The 14100-nt window shown below is 50.9% G+C and overlaps 2 protein-coding genes across 9 annotated transcripts in view; one reads left to right on the top strand and one right to left on the bottom strand.

Moving 5' to 3' along the window:
- Positions 1-14100, top strand: part of R3HDM2 (R3H domain containing 2) — a 155282-nt gene that overhangs the window by 72759 nt on the left and 68423 nt on the right. The window lies entirely within an intron of this gene.
- On the bottom strand, positions 9357-13641 carry LOC309527601 (putative CENPB DNA-binding domain-containing protein 1; the record flags this gene model as incomplete). The annotated part of the gene is made up of 3 exons (XM_082214421.1): positions 13315-13641; positions 11935-12771; positions 9357-9444 (listed from the first exon to the last, which is right to left on the bottom strand). The coding sequence occupies exons 2-3, from the start codon at positions 12585-12587 to the stop codon at positions 9357-9359; spliced, it is 741 nt and encodes a 246-aa protein (XP_082070547.1). The 5' UTR covers positions 12588-12771; positions 13315-13641.

The following is a 14100-nucleotide window of genomic DNA, read 5'->3' as shown; positions in this document are numbered from 1 at the left end:
CATCGGTGCTGTTTTCTGGTGAGATCTCATGGAGTGTGAGAGATCTTGCAAGATTTTGGTGAGATTTGCTGGAAATTGGTGCTGAATTGGTGCTTTTCCACTGGCAGGGCAGGCAGCCTGACAGTCAGGTGGCACTTCCCATTTTGTCTCAAGTGGCAAAAACAGTACATGCTGCCCCCTGATGTCTGGCAGCAGTGAGGCCACTTTAGCTAGTGGTGGTAGAGATGCAATCAGCAAGTCAACCTGTGCGTTATGTTCTGAAAGAAGCAAAGATCACCAGTGCCGAAGCAATGATTCTTCAACATCAACTTTGTTGGACTGGTCATGTTGTTCAGATGCCTGATTATCGTCTTCCAAAGCAACTACTCTATTTCCAACTTAAGAATGGAAATTGAAATACTGGTGAACATCAAAAGAGTTTTAAAGATGCTCTTAAGATAACTCTAAAAAAATGTAGTATAAGCACTGATAACTGGGAAACACTGGCCTGCCTGTGAGCGCTCCAGTTGGAGAACAGCCTTTACCAAAGGTGTCATGGATGAACTCAGGATGAAAGGGAGAAATGAACTAAGAGGAAGGCACATTTTGGAAAATCCTCAAAGCTGCAAAGTCAAGAGAACCATTAACAGTAGAGCTAAATGGTTAAATTGCTGTCTTAGGGGTTGTTTCTAAAAGTCTGGAACGAATTTATCCATTTTGCATTACTTTCTATGAGAAAGTGTGCCTTGGTTTTGGAACGCTTTGGTTTTGGAATGGACTTCCATAACGGATTAAGTTTGAGAACCAAGATACCACTGTATTCCAAGTGTGGTCTGACTAAGGCAGAATAGAGTGGTACTATTACTTCCTCAGATCTGGACACTACTGTTGATGCAGCCTAGAATAGCATTAGGTTTTTTTGCAGCTGCATCACACTGTTGACTCATGTTCAGTTTGTGGTCTACCAAGACCCATAGATTCTTTTCACATGTACTGCTAGTAAGCCAGATGTCCCCTATCTTATATTTGTGCACCTGGTTCCTCCTGCCTAAGTTCAGAACCTTACAGAATGGGGCTGGAGGAAGGAGCCAATTCAGTAGTCTATTGCAGAGCAGGAGACACAGCCCCTGCTCTTTCTCCTTCTCTATCAGCGTCTGTGGCTACCTCAAGCCTCTCCCCTTCACCATCACTCTTTGCTGATGATTCCTCTCTGTCCCACCAGTCTGAACATGGATCTAAGCTCCCTTCCCTCTCAGGTGTCTCCTGGGCCACTGGCTGCCACCACTCTTCCTCGTCCAGCCAGTCACTGACAGGGTCTCTGTTTGTCTTGAAGTCCTACTCTCTTAACTCATTAATGGTTAATCTAGACATGCCTCCCTATGGTAATTGTCTGGAAATCAGACTTTGGTTAGTAATTGGTAATTCTATATTGTTAATTCCCAGGCCAGTAACTGCAAAACAAGCAATAATGTGTGTTCAGTGCTCAGCAGCAGTACAAATTAAAAGTTTTACAATTTACAAATTACAGTTTTTATGGTCCGTTTCAGCACTTTGCAATTTTTCAATATATTGGTTGATAACGATTTTGACCTAGCAATACGCAGCAATATATCGCTCCTCTTGTGAGGGAGAGCAGGGCAGCTGATTTCAAGGCACCACTGATATTGCATGATGATTTCAGCCAATAACACTGCTGATCTGAGCTGCCTTCCCTCATGCTGAGGGAAAACCAGGCAGCCAGTTGCGAGGCGCTGCCTTCCCCTCAGGCTGATGGAGAACAGGGCAGCTGATCGCCCTCACTTCAAGGCACTACCTTCACCTGGCAATGAGGTGGAGCAGCTTTTCTGTCAGCAGGAAAGCAGCAGCTGCCACAGTGGACATGCATCTTCACTGGCTGCCCGGAGACATCATTGGATTTCTCTACAGGAATAGATTAATCCTGAGAACCAACTCATAATTCCTTCCAAAGTTACTTTCACAATTCCATTGCCAACAAAAACTGATCTTTCTGTCATTTGGCTTTTTCCGGTGCATCAATCAGTAGACATGACAGTCCCTTGATGCTTAGTAAACATGGAAGGTCCACATTCATCGTACATGTCAGAGCTGCCACCCAGTCCCAGCTCACATAGGACCAAGTCCGCCAGCGTTCACTTTATAAGAGTCTTTATTAAGTTACAGGTTTCATTTCCGAACTGCAGCGTGCAGCTCTACACCTTCTGCCCTAGGTCGGCGAAGACCCGTCTGAGTCCCCGCCTCTTGCACACCAGCTTAATACCCTAGCCTTGCTCCACCTCCTTCGCCTCTCCCTACGTCTCTGGGTCCTTCTGCCCCCCTGGGCCTCCTCCCTTCTACTCTCCTCTGACGCTGACCCCCCTGATCCTTCTGCCTCCTTGCGGCGGGCTTTAGGACCTGGCTCACTCTCCGGGCTGCTTACTGCTCCAGCTTCCGCTGCATTTGAACTTGGCGCGCGCGCCCAACTCTCTACTTTCCTCTTAACCGTTGCCTCGCTCTCTGAGGAGGGCGTGACCACCCCTGACTCGTGCCCTCCCTCCTGCTGACAGCCTCCGGAACCCGATGCCTGGCTACCTTCCTCCCTGCTGCTCTCAGTCTTGAGCGTGGGTCCCGACTTCCAGCTGCTGCCGCCCTCAGTTATGAGCGTGGGTCCCGACTTCCAGCTGCTGCTCTCTGAATCTCCTCTGTTCCCTTCCTCCTGGGGTGTCCCCCCGGATCCCCCCCTTGCTCTGCTCACTGGGGCTCCCTTTTGGGAGTCCTCTGACTCACTGCTTAGGCTTGGAGATCTCGGGTCGTCATCATCACTCATTTTCCCTTCGGATTCCTCCCCCTCGCTCTCTGCTTCCTCCCTTCTCTGCGTCTCTGCTCCTGAACCCCTGACATCCATCCCCCCCTCGAAGCCCCCCCTTCCCCCCTCCCCGCTTTCAGGTGTGGGTGCTGGGTGCTCCATCATCACGGGAGGGAATGCCGGATACAGTTCGCTCCCCGTGGTTGGCCGCCAACTGAAGACCTCCGAGTCTTCCTCCTCGCGGTCGCCGACGTTGACCTGTTCCGCTTCCATCTCTGTACCGCCGTGCTCGAACCCAAGGTCCTCCCCGAACACGTCCATGTCAGTCTCTGCGTCGGTCGCTCGACCTGGCATCTCCAGCCACTTCCGGCGCCATTGCTCCTCCGGTCGATCGTCCCACCAATACGAGGTGTCTGACGCCGAACCCGCCGGCGATCCTTCTGGGGAACGGGTGCTCAGTGCGGGTTCCCCGTCCGAGTCGAATCCATGGAACGTGCTGGAAGAAAGTGTGGGCGTGAACAGCCAGTCGTCGAAGAAGCTCGCTGGCATGGGTCTGTGTGGGAAAAGGGCATGAAACTCGTCCTTGAGCAGGGGTTCCTCCAAAGCGTAGTCTGGCACCCAGCTATTGGCGCTGGCCCGGGTGCCCTCTCTGGCTAGGAGGTATTCGACTCCCTCTTCTCCCCATCTGGAGTCCAAAATCTCCGTGACCTCGTTGATGGGGTCTTGCTGCGTCACCCCTCGCGTCTCCGTCCGCTCCCGGAACGGACTCGGTGCCGTCCCTGGCTCCTGGAATCTGTGAGGTGCCTTGTAGGGAGTGAGCACCGACCTGTGGAACACCGGATGCATTCTGGAACCCTCCGGCAGCGCCAGTCGGAAGGCTACCGGGTTGATCTGTGCTTCGACTTGGTACGGACCAATTTGCTTGTGCCCCAACTTCTTCTTGGCTAGTGACCTGGTCGGCACTGCGTGGGCTGCCAACCAGACCCAGTCTCCCACTTGGATCTCTTCGCCAACCCGCCTGTGCTTGTCAGCTTGCACCTTGTAGGCGTGCTTAGCTAGCTCCAGCTGCCGTCTGAGTTGATCGTGTACCGCCTGCAACTCTGACGCGAACGCGTCCGCCGTCTGTGGTTCTCCGTCCCCCACTCTCTCCCGTCCCGGGAAGGTTCTGGGATTCCTCCCATTGTTGGCGAAGAACGGCGTCACCCCTGTGGACACGTGCTTCGTGTTGTTGTAAGCGAACTCGGCGAGCGGCAGGTAATCCACCCAGGTCGCAGGTTGTTGATTGGCATAGCATCTCAGGTACTGCTGCATGATGGCATTGACCCTCTCTGCTTGCCCGTTGGTCTGCGGGTGTCTTGCTGATGCCAGATCGACCTTGACATTTAGAAAACTCATCAGCTTCTGCCAGAAATTCGAGACGAACTGGCGCCCGCGGTCAGACAGGATAGACCGCGGCAGACCATGCACTTTGAACACGTGATCTATGAACAGTTTGGCGGTTTGTTCCGCCGTGGCCACCTTCGCACACGGAATGAAATGTGCCATCTTGGTGAACAAGTCCACCACCACTAGTACAGCCGTCTTGCCTCTCGAGCTGGGTAGATCCGTAACAAAGTCCAGGGCCACTCTCTCCCACGGTTCAAACGGCGTTTGCAGCGGTTCCAGCAGTCCCGCCGGTGGTTTGTGCACCGGTTTGGCCCTCTGGCAGGTGTCGCACCTCGCAACGTAGTCCGCGACTTCCCCTCTCAGTCTGGGCCACCAAAAGTCCCTTGCGACTAATTCCACCGTTTTTTCCGTGCCAAAGTGCCCGGCCGTGGGTGCGTCGTGCAGCTGCTGCAGTACCCTGGCGCGAAGTTCGTCTCCCGGCACGTAGATGGCCCCTTTACGTAAGAGCAAGCCGTCTCGTATCTGGAACTCGTCGCCCTTCGCCGTGCCATTGTGCACCTCTGCCATCTTCGCCCGCGCGAAGGAGTCGTCCTGCAACGCCCGCCGCACCGCATCCAGGTCTACTGTGGCTGAAGCGCACGCCCACGCTGTTGGCGCGAAGATGTGCATGGCTGCCGCTGGCTTCGCCTCTTCGAGGTATTGCGGTTTGCGGGACAGTGCATCCGCCATGACGTTGGTGTCGCCTGGGACGTACTCTATTCGGAAATTGAAGTCAGCAAAGAACTCCGCCCAACGTATCTGCCTCTGGTTCAGGAACTGAGCCGTGCGCCAGTGCTCCAGATTCTTGTGATCCGTGCAGACCTGCACCGTGTGCTTGGCGCCGATCAGGAAGTGCCTCCACGCCTTGAAAGCTGCATGAATGGCCAGCAACTCCCTGTCCCAGATGGTGTAGTTCTGCTCCGACTTGCTGAGCTTTCTGGAGTAGAACGCTCCCGGCCTCCAGACCCCCTGTGGGTCCCTTTGCAGCAGGACAGCTCCCACTGCTCTATCGGACGCGTCTGTCTCTACCCTCATCGGTTTGCTGGGGTCGATATGCAGCAGTTGCTCTTCCGACGCGAAGAGACGCTTGAGTGCCTGAAAGGACTGCTCCGCCTGCTCCGTCCAGATGAATTTCTTTTTCTTGGAGCTTAGCGTGTCCGTAATGGCCGCCGTCTGCATCGCGAACCCCTTGATAAACTTGCGATAGAAGTTGGCGAAGCCGACAAACCGCTGGACCTCCTTCCGATTGCGCGGGCTCTTCCAATCCAACACCGCACGAACCTTGGCGCTGTCCATGGCTAGCCCCTTGTCCGACAACTTGTAACCCAAGAAATCCACCTCCGTCGTGTCGAACTGGCACTTCTCCAGTTTGGCGTACAGTCTATGCTGCTGCAGCCTCTTCAGCACCTCCCGAACATCTTGGTCATGGGCTTGCTGCGAGTCGGAGAATATCAGGATGTCATCCAGAAAGCAGACGCACTTCTTGTAAAGGAGTCCCGCCAACACATGATGCATGAAAGCTTGGAAACAGTGAGAACCGTTTTGCAATCCAAACGGCATCACTCTGTATTCGTAGGTGCCCAGAGGCGTGAACATGGCTGTCTTCCACTCATCGCCCTCCCTCATGCGGATGAGATTGTACGCACCTCGCAGGTCCAACTTGGTGAACACGCGTCCCTTGCGCACCGTCGCTAGCAGGTCGTCAATCCTGGGCATGGGGAAATCAGAAGGCTTGGTCATCTTGTTTAAGAGGCGAAAATCCACCACCAGTCTTTTCTGGGGCGTGTCCTTCTTCTTCACGAAGAAAACAGGACTGCCCCCTACTGCCCTGGACTCCCGGATGAAACCGCGCTGCAAATTGTGATCTATGAACTGTTTGAGTTCCTGTAATTCGTCCCCAGACATGGAATACAGCTTCCCTTTCGGCAGCGTCGCCCCTGGTAGGAGGTCAATCTTGCAGTCATATTGCCTGTGCGGTGGTAGCTTGTCAGCCTCTTTCTCGCAGAAGACCTCCAAAAAGTCCGCGTATTTGTGGGGGACTGCTTGCAACGTTCCCAACTGCAGTTGTGATTCCTCCTCCTCTCCCTCCTGTCTGGGCAGGATGCAGTGTTCTGCGCAATAAGAGGAGCCGAAGATCAGCTGTCTCTGGTACCAAGCCAGTGTCGGACTGTGCCTGTCCAGCCAACTCATGCCCAACACAATGGGCGTGTCCGACAGTTGGGTGACATTAAAACTGATGACTTCCCTGTGGTTGCCAAGGCGCATCACCATCGGTGGCGTTTGCTTCACCACCTGCCCCCCTAGCAACTCTCTGCCATCCACTGTGACGACTTGCAGGGGCAGAGTGGCAGGCAGTAGCTGTATAGCGTGCTGCTCCACAAAATCCTGCGCTATAAAGTCTGCGTTGCTTCCAGAATCCACAGAAAGCGGCACTTCGATAGTGACGCCATCGGGTAGCTGGAGAGATGCTGTGAGCTGCACTACTGGTTTGGGTGGGAGGGGGTCCGTGGGTTGCAAGATCGCTGGGGACTGCTTCACTGATGCGTCTGGCTGGGCCCCAGTGCCTCTGTCTCCAGCCAGACATCGTCGTTTCCCTGCTGTGGTTCTCCTTGCTGCGTTGCTGCAGTCACCATTGCCGAGGCTGCAGTGTGCTTGTGGAGCCTCCGGGGACACTCTTTCGCCAAATGGCCTGGATCCTCGCAGATGTAACACTTCCTGTTCCCTCTAGGAGGCTTCGCTTTCACTGCTGTCGGTGCTTGGGCTCTGGCTGCTGACTGAGCCCTTGCACCTCCAACCTCCATCGGTTCCCCTCCCCCTCCAGGCGGAGGTGTGGATTGCGCACGCGCTGCTTCTCTTGGAACGAAAGAGAAACTTCTCGCTGCTTCGCGCCCTCCACGTCCTTCATCTCTGCACCAGGGACGTTCTTCCAGCCTCACCCCCACAGTCAGCGCCCTTTGGACCACCTCCTGCGTGCTTCGGGGCCTCTCCCCCCTTGCAATTTCATCCTTGACCGCTGAGCTTAGACCCTCCCAGAACAGGTCTCTGACAGGGGGCGAATCCCGGTCCCACTCTAAGGCACTGACCAGCGCAAAAAAGCGGGCGTGGTACTGCCGGACGCTTGCCCTCCCTTGTTTCAGTCCATGAATCTCCCGTCGGGCAAGATCCACATCAATAGTAGACAAAAAACACGCATCCATCGCTTTGATAAAGGCATCTGCATTCTGAAGCGCCGGATCTTTATCCCTCCACAAATTGCGTAGCCACGCTTTAGCATCCCCATGCAAATGGGATAGTATGAACCCCACTTTCTCTTCCTCATCTCTAAAGTCTTTTGCCAGCAGTTGCAGTGCGCACATTACGTCTGCTCGAAAATTGGGGTACTGTTGTAAATTCCCATCGAAGTGAGCCACAAGCCCTCCTGCTCTCCGTGCCAACCCAACCCCCTCCGGTCTGGGTCCTGGCTGCCCGTGTTTAACCCATGCTTCAAACCTGGCGTGGAGATCTCTGTAGGCGGCTGCCGCATCCTCCTCCCTCTTCTTGGATGCCAGTACCTCCGCGTTCAATTGGGTAACTGCCTGTTGCAGCGCTGCAACTTTCTCTGCTTCCGTCATCTCTGCTAACCGTCGTGAGCTTGCTCCCAAACACCGATCCCCTCCTCCAGCTGCCTCTCTCTCCGCTGCGAGATATCAGGTGTCCGAAGCTTTTAAGAGACGGGTCTTACTGTCAGAGCTGCCACCCAGTCCCAGCTCACATAGGACCAAGTCCGCCAGCGTTCACTTTATAAGAGTCTTTATTAAGTTACAGGTTTCATTTCCGAACTGCAGCGTGCAGCTCTACACCTTCTGCCCTAGGTCGGCGAAGACCCGTCTGAGTCCCCGCCTCTTGCACACCAGCTTAATACCCTAGCCTTGCTCCACCTCCTTCGCCTCTCCCTACGTCTCTGGGTCCTTCTGCCCCCCTGGGCCTCCTCCCTTCTACTCTCCTCTGACGCTGACCCCCCTGATCCTTCTGCCTCCTTGCGGCGGGCTTTAGGACCTGGCTCACTCTCCGGGCTGCTTACTGCTCCAGCTTCCGCTGCATTTGAACTTGGCGCGCGCGCCCAACTCTCTACTTTCCTCTTAACCGTTGCCTCGCTCTCTGAGGAGGGCGTGACCACCCCTGACTCGTGCCCTCCCTCCTGCTGACAGCCTCCGGAACCCGATGCCTGGCTACCTTCCTCCCTGCTGCTCTCAGTCTTGAGCGTGGGTCCCGACTTCCAGCTGCTGCCGCCCTCAGTTATGAGCGTGGGTCCCGACTTCCAGCTGCTGCTCTCTGAATCTCCTCTGTTCCCTTCCTCCTGGGGTGTCCCCCCGGATCCCCCCCTTGCTCTGCTCACTGGGGCTCCCTTTTGGGAGTCCTCTGACTCACTGCTTAGGCTTGGAGATCTCGGGTCGTCATCATCACTCATTTTCCCTTCGGATTCCTCCCCCTCGCTCTCTGCTTCCTCCCTTCTCTGCGTCTCTGCTCCTGAACCCCTGACAGTACACCATCCATATGTTGGACCAGCTTGCTCTTTACCTCCTTTCTTCCTCCCTTGATGGGGAGTATCATCTACTGCCCATGCTAGATGGCTAAAAGGATCCATCTTGTTGGTTTATGTTTCCCTCCACCTACACGAATGAAGGTTCATTTGACCAGGCCTGCAGCCTTCTCCCTAAATGCCCCTCTACAAGAGATTGTCAGAGCACCCATACGATTGCCACATCCCGCAATCCTTTATCATTACATAATTGACACATTTTTGCCTCAGCTGAGGCTGCCTTTGGCAGGAGGGCATTATAGTATGTCCTTCCAGCCATCTAAATAGCAGTTTTCTATTTGTCCCACCCTTCATGGGTCTGTAGGCTTTTGTACATCCCAATCTGTCCACAGCTTTTACGGGGTCTCCAGAAACGGCCTGTATGCTTAGCATGAAAAGTATTTCATAACATCTAAAATTTTATTTTAACGTGTTGCCAATTTTGCATATAGGTCTCTTGAAAAAAGGCTGTTATACTTATCGTGAAAGGTATTTCTGGGTCCTGTAAAGCTGATTCCAGATCCCACCTAGGCCGTTAGCAGCTGATTTTCCTCCATCATTCTTCTGTACCAGGGAGTCTCAGTGAATGTTTTAGGCAACATTTTCCTGTTGAATGCTGTTTCCCACGCTATACGAATACCAAATCTCACCATCGCTTCCTGGCTTGTAATCTAAAAAACTGAGGGAGGAAGGAGCGAGGATCTGAGATACAAGCTTCCGGTTTGAATTGTTTGTTTATTATTGCAAGCTTGCAATGTTGCCTATTGACTGCCAGGCAGCACCCAACCTAAGCCCAATCTGGTGGCAGCTTTTTATGGGATCCAGAAATACCTTTTACGGTAAGTATAATGGCCTTTTTTCAAGAGACCTATGTGCAAAATTGACAACACATTAAAGTAAAATTTTGATCTGCACGTGGTAGTTTCTACTCAACTGATTCAAAAAAGAAGTTTTGAGGGAGGCTGGTGAAAATATGTGGTCATGGTGGGGACTCAGCTTTGAAATTTGGTGGTGGGGACTCAGCTTTTGCATAAATGGTCTTAGGTGCCTCTGTTAGATGCCCCATGCCTGAAGAGCATCTCACCTTGTTCTTGGTGCATATTATGATGCTGCTAAGTAAACATCCATGATCAGTGCAGATGGTGACAGCAGTCACGAAATTAAAAGACGCCTGCTCCTTGGGAGAAAGGCGATGGCAAACCTAAACAACATCTTAAAAAGCAGAGACATCACCTTGCCAACAAAGGTCCGTATAGTAAAAGCCATGGTTTTCCCAGTAGTGATGTATGGAAGTGAGAGCTGGACCATAAAGAAGGCTGATCGCCAAAGAATTGATGCTTTTGAATTATGGTGCTGGAGGAGACTCTTGAGAGTCCCATGGACTGCAAGAAGATCAAACCTCTCCATTCTGAAGGAAATTAGCCCTGAGTGCTCACTGGAAGGACAGATCCTGAAGCTGAGGCTCCAGTACTTTGGCCACCTCATGAGAAGAGAAGACTCCCTGGAAAAGACCCTGATGTTGGGAAAGATGGAGGGCACAAGGAGAAGGGGACGACAGAGAATGAGATGGTTGGATGGTGTTCTTGAAGCTACCAGCATGAGTTTGATCAAACTGCGGGAGGCAGTGGAAGACAGAAGTGCCTGGCGTGCTCTGGTCCATGGGGTCACGAAGAGTCGGACATGACTAAACGACTAAACAACAAGTAAACATCTGTCAAAATTACTAATGTTTCTTTGTGTTCCTTGTGATCTCATGCTGTAAACTGGCATGTCTTTATATAAACATACCAAGTTGATATTATGGCACTTGCTCTGGAAAACGGCTTTCTTAAACACAAATAGGTGAAAGCAGTAGTGTTAAGAACAAATTTCTTAAAGAAGGGATTGCCATAATCCAATTAAATGCAGGGAAGGGCGTAACAGAACTGTGGGAGACTGTGGTTCACATCCCTGTACAGATGTTTGCTCATTTAATGCCTGACTTTAAATTACGTACTTAAACCTTGCATGCTTCTCTTTCAGTAGGCCTTTCCCAGACTGAAATAAAATTTGAGTTCCAGTTCCTGAAATGCATAGCTTGGCTGTGTCTTTGTTCCTCATGGGGAAGATGGTTTTCTTCACCATCCCCTTATTTATTTCTTAATTTATTATTTATTTAAAATCATTTCTGAACCACGTCATATTTCAAAAGGAATCTTGATAAGTGATTTACAGGTCTTAAATAATGAAACAGAACATGGCAAAATAGCAAAATAACGATCCACATTGAATGCAGTGTAATTAGCAGGAGAGTGGCATAATTACAACATATTTTTTATAGAAAGTTCATTTCTGTTACATTGCAGACCTTCTGTTCTAGAGCACTGAGAAATTGCTCATAATTATGATGAGTTACATGTGTAGCTTGTGTGTTGTAAGAACACCTGTACTTTGGGTTGGCAGAGTGCATTTCTATGGCACACACCTGTGGGAACCAGTGAACCAGGCTACCCAGTGTTGGGTAGGGGACCTGTGGCAAAAATATGCCCTTTGTTCGTTCCATGGATAGGTAGAGCCCAAATTCCCTATAAAGAGACGGAGTCGGGAAACATGAAAGTAGGCACAACCAGACTTTATTTCTAAAACAGTGCTGAGTGGTCAATTCCCTGGGCTATCGCTCCAAGAGGACTGACCCAGAGCTTTGGGTAGTGCTCTTCTCTTTTACACAAGACTACACAAAGACCTGACACAGGTGCAGAAAACTACATATTGGCAAAAAGCAGTTAGAAGCGGTCTGGGCACATTAGGTAGGTATAAGCAGTTTAAACAGGTTTTGGCCAGTTCTATGATGTTCAAGGTAAAAAAAAGAAAATTCTTTCCAGTAGCACCTTAAAGACCAACTAAGTTAGTTCTTGGTATGAGCTTTCGTGTGCATGCACACTTCTTCAGATACACAGTGTGTATCTAAAGTCACACAGTGTATCTAAAGTCACACATACTTTAAAGAGCATTTCAAAAATTGAAGGAACAATAAACTAAGTTTCTAAACATGACAGAAAAACATTTAAAAATCAACAAAGTGTACTGTACATACATTTTCTAAGACTCTGGGGGACCACTCGAAGAAGGTTCCTCTTCCACTCTTTGCTTCTTGCTGAGGTACCTGTCCATGGTCTGCTGCTTCATTCGCCTTTTCAGCAGCTCCCTGAGAGACAACATGACTGTCGTATCAAAAGTGTTCGCTTGGTCATGTGCCACGTGCTTGTTCGGGTGGTGCCGCTCTGCAAAAGCTTGCACCTCCTTCCATTTCTGGCAAATGTCCCTCAGTTCTTTGGAGGACAGCCGTTCCGCAGAAACATCAGAACTGGCAGCCTCTCCATGCCTGACCACGCTGTGGATTCCAGATCTTGCCTTGAACCGGTCAAACCAGCCTCTGCTTGCCTTGAAGACTTCTGCCTCGTCTGAGGTTCCTGGCTGTTCCCGGACGAGGTCTGCGTGCAAGGCCTTGGCCTTCTCACAAATGTCGGCCTCAGTCACTGTGTCCCCTGCACGCTGCTTCTCTTCTAACCAGATGAGCAGCAACTTCTCGACCTCCTCCAGAACAGCTGGGCGGTTCTTCACGATCCTGGTGACTCCCTTGGCTGCATCAGTCGCAAGGATCTTCTCCCTCATCTTCAGGATGGTCCCGATGGTCGATGGGTTCCTGCCGTACTCCCTGGCGAGGTCCGTCACACGCATTCCACCGTCGTGCTTCCAGATGATCTCCTTCTTCATTTCCAGCGTCACCTTCTCCTTCTTCCTCTCGCCGGCCTCCGCAGCAGCAGCAGTCTTCTTGGGTCCCATGGCAGCACAGCTCTTACCTTCGTAAACTCAGAAAACGAAAAAGAAAAAACAGCAATTCAAACCCAGAACCAAGTCCTTGAATTCCAAACACCCAACCCAAAATCCAAAACCCCCCCAAAAAGTTTTAAAAGTTTAACTTACAAAATGGCTGCAAATCCCCAAAGTCTTCAAAATCCTCAAATGGCTGCAAAAGAAGTTTTGGAAAAGCTTTAAAAATCACCAAAGTCTTCAAAAACCTCAACTGTTCCCCCAGCCACCCACCCAGCACACATAAATTGCAAACCCCTCCCCAACTGTTCCCCCAGCCCCTCCCCAACTGTTGCAAACCCCTCCCCAACTGTTGCAAAACCCTCCCCAACTGTTCCCCCAGCCACCCAGCACACAGAAATTCAAACCCAGAATTTTTTTTCAAAAAACAACAACATGGCCCAATGGTCACAGAAAACCATAAAAATGCAGAAAAAACCACACAAGCTTCCAGATTCTTGCAAACCCCTCCTCAGCTGTTCCCCCAGCCACCCAGCACACAGAAATTCAAAACCCAGAATTTTTTTTCCAAAAAAACCCAACATGGCCCAATGGTCACAGAAAACCATAAAAATGCAGAAAAAAACCACACAAGCTCCCAGATTCTTGCAAACCTCTCCCCAACACCAAGTCCTTGAATTCTAAACACCCCAACCCAAAATCCAAAAACCCCCAAAAAAGTTTTAAAAGTTTAACTTACCAAACAGCTGCAAAAGAAGTTTTGGAAAAGCTTCAAAAATTCAGCAAACTCTTTAAAAAGCTCAAAAAGGCCACCACACCGCGTGCAATGTGTTGCTCCTCGAAGTCAAGTCGCAACTGCACCTCTTCAAGCAATGCACCCTGGGTATTAACGGTTTTACGAAAAAGGAAACAAACTTGCAAGATGTTTTCGTCTTGCGAAGCAAGCCCATAGGGAAATTCGTCTTGCGAAGCAACTCGAAAACGAAAAACTCTTTCGTCTTGCGAGTTTTTCGTCTTGCGAGGCGTTCGTCTTGCGGGGCACCACTGTATAGTCGTACCTTGGAAGTCAAATGGAATCCGTTCTGGAGGTCCGTTCGATTTCCAAAACCAAAGTGTGGCTTCTGATTGGTTGCAGGAAGCTTCCTCAGAAGCTGCGGAAACCTCGTCGGACATTCAGGTTCCAAAAGAACATTCGCAAACAGGAATAATCACTTCGGGCTCTGCGGCGTTTGGGAGCCAAAACATATGAGTTCCAGGGTGTTCGGAATCCCAAGGTACGACTGTATAGGCATTCTGGTCTAACACATTCTTGAAGGGTTCATGTGCAGGTTATCATGGCTTTACTTCAGTTAAGTGAGCAGATACAGAAAGGCAAAGGCTAGTGGATAGATACACAAGTAGAACTACAAAGATCCATTTTAATGCAAGAGACCAGGCGGGGGTAGTAGGTTTTGTCTTCATGAGAGGAGTGTCACCAAATACAACACTTTGCTAGGCATTTCTATGTGGGGAAGTAAGCATTCAT

The sequence above is a fragment of the Podarcis vaucheri genome (genome assembly GCF_965113315.1).
Source record: "Podarcis vaucheri genome assembly, chromosome: 2".
Taxonomy (NCBI): Eukaryota; Metazoa; Chordata; class Lepidosauria; order Squamata; family Lacertidae; genus Podarcis; species Podarcis vaucheri.
This window is presented reverse-complemented; position numbering and strand designations above follow the sequence as displayed.